General features: G+C 36.6%; 1 protein-coding gene across 3 annotated transcripts in view; it reads right to left on the reverse strand.

The window, feature by feature from the left end:
• Positions 1 to 2679, reverse strand: part of LOC117406994 (grancalcin-like) — a 9083-nt gene extending 6404 nt beyond the window's left edge. Inside the window, exons 1-5 of one of the 3 annotated variants that reach the window (XM_059032308.1) lie at positions 2586 to 2679; positions 2431 to 2473; positions 1230 to 1391; positions 807 to 876; positions 147 to 190 (exon numbers count right to left, since the gene is read on the reverse strand). In XM_059032308.1, coding sequence (XP_058888291.1) covers positions 147 to 190; positions 807 to 876; positions 1230 to 1391; positions 2431 to 2454 — 300 coding nt within the window. In that variant the 5' untranslated portion in view covers positions 2455 to 2473; positions 2586 to 2679. The other 2 variants (XM_034011513.3, XM_059032309.1) reach the window with 2 other exon arrangements.
• Positions 2680 to 4894: the final 2215 nt, after the last annotated feature.

The raw sequence follows: 4894 nt of genomic DNA on the forward strand, positions 1-4894 counted from the left end.
TTGCAATATAATTTTCCTGATCACAAGCATGACAGTTTCATTTAAGCACTACAGTTGTGCATTAATGGTTCACACTTTGCTTTTTCAATAAAACACCTCAACATTTGGGATTTTTGACGCTTCTTACTCCAGAATTCAAAGGATACATCCAGCATGGCAATCATGATTCTGCAGGTCTCGATACTGAATGCTGTGGGGTGGGAACAATGCAAAGGTCAACATTGAAGTGGTTTATTTTTAGTGATGCCTTTATATAGGATCAGTTACAATATGAATGGGAAGACCCGCTTGGTTAAATCATATTATTATTATTATTATTATTATTATTATTATTATTATTATTTCTTAGCAGACACCTACGTTGACTTACAGTTCTTACAAAATATCACAATACAAAATATCACATTACAGATAACAGCAGTTATAAAGTACAATAAAATCAGTAGAAAATAAGATCAAATGCAAAAAAGGGCTAAATAAAGAATACCGTAAATAATTACATTTAAGAACAAATTGGACTAAGAGCAGTTAAACATAATAAAAATGTTTGCTTATAAGAGTAAATTCCATTAAGAACACATATTATGATAAATGGATAAGAACGATTTCAAATAAGAGCAATTACAAAAAATGTCAATACGGATACCTTATATTATTAAAGTAATATTGTTCCTGTGGCAAAATACTTATAAAATGATAGCCCTCTATCAACCATTTCACAGCAAAGACATTCCTTTTATTTTAACTGAAAACATTTGGAAGAATGTGCTGAATAAATTAATATAAAAAAGGGGTTTCAAACTTACGACTGTAGGTACCGCTGATGCCAGTCTGTGTCAAGCATCTCTGAAGCTCCTCAGAATCAATTTCACCATCCTGTGAAAGCACACTTTAGAGTCTTATCAAACAAAATCTAAAGTGTAATACCCAAAATAAAAATTTGAGAGTAGCGGCTATTAGCAAACATACAAGTTATGTGTAACGGGCAGTGTTTCACTGCCGTTACGGATTCCGTTCTGCCCTGTTGGTAAGATGAGATGAGGTTAAAAGCTCTAAAACCACAAATGCAGACGAGCCCGGCTCTTTTTGCACTGTAGTTAAGACGCTCGCTTGCGGTGTGCAGGATCGTCAGTTCATGCCCAGCCTCTGCTCTGTTGCATATGGACAGAAGACATACAGTAACTAGATATTTCTATAGAATGTAATTTATTTAATGCAATCACACTGACCTGTCCTGCTACTGCAGTAAAATAACTCCACATTGGGTCATTTACTGGGGCACCACTAAAACTTCCAGGATATGCCCCATAGGCTTGGTATCCCCCTGGTCCTGCTACCATTTGCATCCCATGTGTTGGAGCTCCTGGCATAGGTGCTCCATAACCTCCATGCTGGGGAAAACAAAAATAAACTAAAATGACTTTTTAGGAAATATCAATGACGAATTCACACAGCAAATGAGCTGTTCAGGTATATGATTTCTTATTTGTTATATATACCTGCACTGCAATAACCCAACTGTATGTTTGGTATTTACAATGCGGGCATATTTAAAATACACTATGTGCTGTTCTTCCACTGAGGATCTTGAACAATAAAGCCAAGTTCCTGTTAAATCTACTTTTCCTAAATCTGGTAAAAAGGTAAGAAACCTGTACATGTATCATAAAAATCAAACTACATCTATTTCAAGAAAATCAGTTACATTAGTTACTAATTATACACAAATGTCACTCACCCCAAGACTGGGAGACGGTGAATAAAAAGTAACTATGGTATCCAAAGTCTGAAAACTAAACGCGGATGACTAGTTAGTACAGTATAAATAATAGCTGTATCTTCCACAAGGACTTTGGATCACTGTAGCTTTATTGAAGAGCTATGGCAACAAAGCAATCACATCACGGCTTTATAACTAGCCAAGTTAATCAGATGCAGTTTCTCTTTTGATTATTATTAGTCGTAGTCGTGATAGTTTTATTAGTCAGTAAATAAGCTTTGTCAGTCAAAAGTAAATTGTACTGCAGATAACAATGTTTGACTAGCGCGCAGTCGTGATTATAATATAGAACACTGGAGAAGAGAAGAACAGCCCCGGTAAAACACAGCAGTTTTGAAGGCATTTGGCCCTCGGTTTAAAATAATTAACATTAACCGTGGAACCAATATGGTGACACACACTAGGAATCATCACTAACGTTACATAGTTACTTTTATGTAGCGCATAATTTTTTTTTTTTTTTTCAAATAGCGGGGAATAAATACATAATGTGGGTATACTGAAAACATCAATCTAAAATGTAGTAGCTATCATTTTAAAAGCTGGAATTCGGCAGTACAAGATGTTCCGTAATTAAGCCCCTCCGCCCCTAACTAAAATGAAGGCGAGCAGTCTAAATACAAAACTAAAAGAACAACAATTCATCTTACCCCTCCGTATCCTGGGTAAGACATCTTTATCAATTTACAACTTCTGAAAAAAAACAAAGTTAATACAGTATTGTGTATTAATGTGACGCGCCGTTATAGTAATCAAAATGAAGCTAGACAAAAATGTTTCTTGTACTTCCTATACTATCTCTTACGTCACTACGGGATGTGGTCATAGCCCCTTCTCGTAATGAAACAGAGCAAGATATCCAGAAGTTACCAACTGACTAGTCATCAAGCAAGTAGTCCTTATAAAGCCTTATAATGCCTTATTTGTTTTCTTTTCTTGCTAATTTTGTAGGTCTACTCCTTAAACTTTTCAATTCTGTGATCATGAGGTTGTGAATAGAATCTCAGCCTTTGTTTGAACAGTGCACTGACGCACTTCCACAAGGGTACACGAAATATCCATCATATTGATGAAGTCTCTTTTTTTTTTACAATAGAGTAGGGAAATCATTAAGCAATGCCAAACAACCCTCCAAACTACCCCCACCCCACCCCCAAAAAAGATATATGACTCCAGATGGAAACAGACTTAGTTAAAGCTAACATGAACAGGGATATGTATCTATTGCTCTTATTGTGGACAACTATATTAGTATTGCAAATAAAATATAACTGTTACAAAGTTTAGTAAATGATAAAATCAATTTGTTTGAATATGTATGAAAATAGGCCATTTACTAGTTTCTTACTAGCTACCAAGACAGTGTATGCAATTTGTGCATAGCAACCTGACTCATTTAGGAGTGTAGACAACAATAGTGTAATGTTATAGTAAATATAACATTACACTATTGTAATTTTAAAAAAAAAAACCATTAATTTTTTAATCAGCTGGACCACCTAAAAACAAGCAAACGACCAGATCTGACCAGGATAGTGTGCTGGTCTGCTGCGAAGAACCATACACTGGACAATTTTTTTATTTTTTCACATTTGATTCACCAGTATGAAACAACTGCTACAACAACTGTTAAAAAAAAAAAAAAAAAACATGATTGCTCCTGTACCGTTTCTAGTTTCTAACTGCATTTTCTAGTAAGTTTTCTTAACTTTGATTCACCTCTCAATGTACAGTACAGAAGCCCTCTCCATTATGTTGCTCTGCAGATCTCCCATGTATCATTATTGTGCCACTGATTGAGCTTCCCCACCTTCAGTAAAGCAGAATGGTAAAGATGCAGTTTTTACTGGAACTGGATTATAGCAATGCAGGGTGCAGACCACTATTCCGAGATGGCTGCTCTGTAGTTAATTATCTTTAGATACTTTGTTTATAGTGAACGGGATGTAAATCAGATGTTCAACAGCACAATGTAAAGTGTGCAGTGGATCCATTAGCAGATGGATACACTGCTGCCATGAAGGGATGCACCTGATTGGCAATGATGTTCAGATATCCTGTGGCATTCAAACGTTGCTCCACTTTTATCAAGGGGCCCAATGTGTGCCATGAAAACACACCCCACACCATCACACCACCACCACCAGCCTGCAATGTTGACACGCGGCATGATGGATGCATGTACGCATGTGGTTTTCTCCATACCCTAGTCCTCCCATCAACGTGAAACTCTTTTAGGTTGTCGGCTGCCATACCCCATTCCTGTCAAGGTACGACGAGTTGTGCATTTTTTTATGGGTCTTTCGGCACCAATGTTGTACTGGACTGTCAGTTGACTAACTGTAGCCCGTCTGTTGCTCTGCACAATTCGTGTCAGCCTCCTTTGGCCTCTTTCATCAATGAGCCGTTTTCGACCACTGGCCTGCCGTTGGCTGGATGTCCTTTGGGTGGTGGACCATCCTTGATACACATGGGAAACTGTTGAGCGTGAAAAACCCAGCAGCGTTGCAGTTCTTGACACACTCAAACCGGCGCGCCTGGCACCTACTACCATACCCCGTTCAAAGGCACTTACTTTAAATCTTTTGTCTTCCCCATTTACCCTCTGAATGGCACACATACACAATCCATGTCTCAATTGTGTCAAGGCTTAAAAATCCTTCTTTAACATGTCTCCCCTTCATCTACACTGATTGAAGTGGATTTAACAGGTTACATCAATAAGGGATCATAGCTTTCACCTGGAATCACCTCGTAAGTCATGGAAAGAGCAGGTGTTCCTAATGTTTTGTACACTCAGTGTGTATATATATATATATATATATATATATATATATATATATATATATATATATATATATATATATATATATATACACACTGTAATGTATTGAATAACGAAAAAAGTTACATGACTTTGGAAGGAGTAACAAGATTCAGTGACCTTTGTGAAAGTAATGTGTGAAGAAATGTGTGGGGGAACTACATTGCTGTATCCTTGTCTAATTAAAGTATGTTTGCAAGGGCTAAAATTAGCATTAAACACTTCAGTCCACTTTAGTTTAAAATATATTTACATTTATGCATTTTTATTAATTTACTCTATTAAAAGGT

The sequence above is a fragment of the Acipenser ruthenus genome, chromosome 10, assembly GCF_902713425.1.
Source record: "Acipenser ruthenus chromosome 10, fAciRut3.2 maternal haplotype, whole genome shotgun sequence".
Lineage (NCBI taxonomy): Eukaryota > Metazoa > Chordata > Actinopteri > Acipenseriformes > Acipenseridae > Acipenser > Acipenser ruthenus.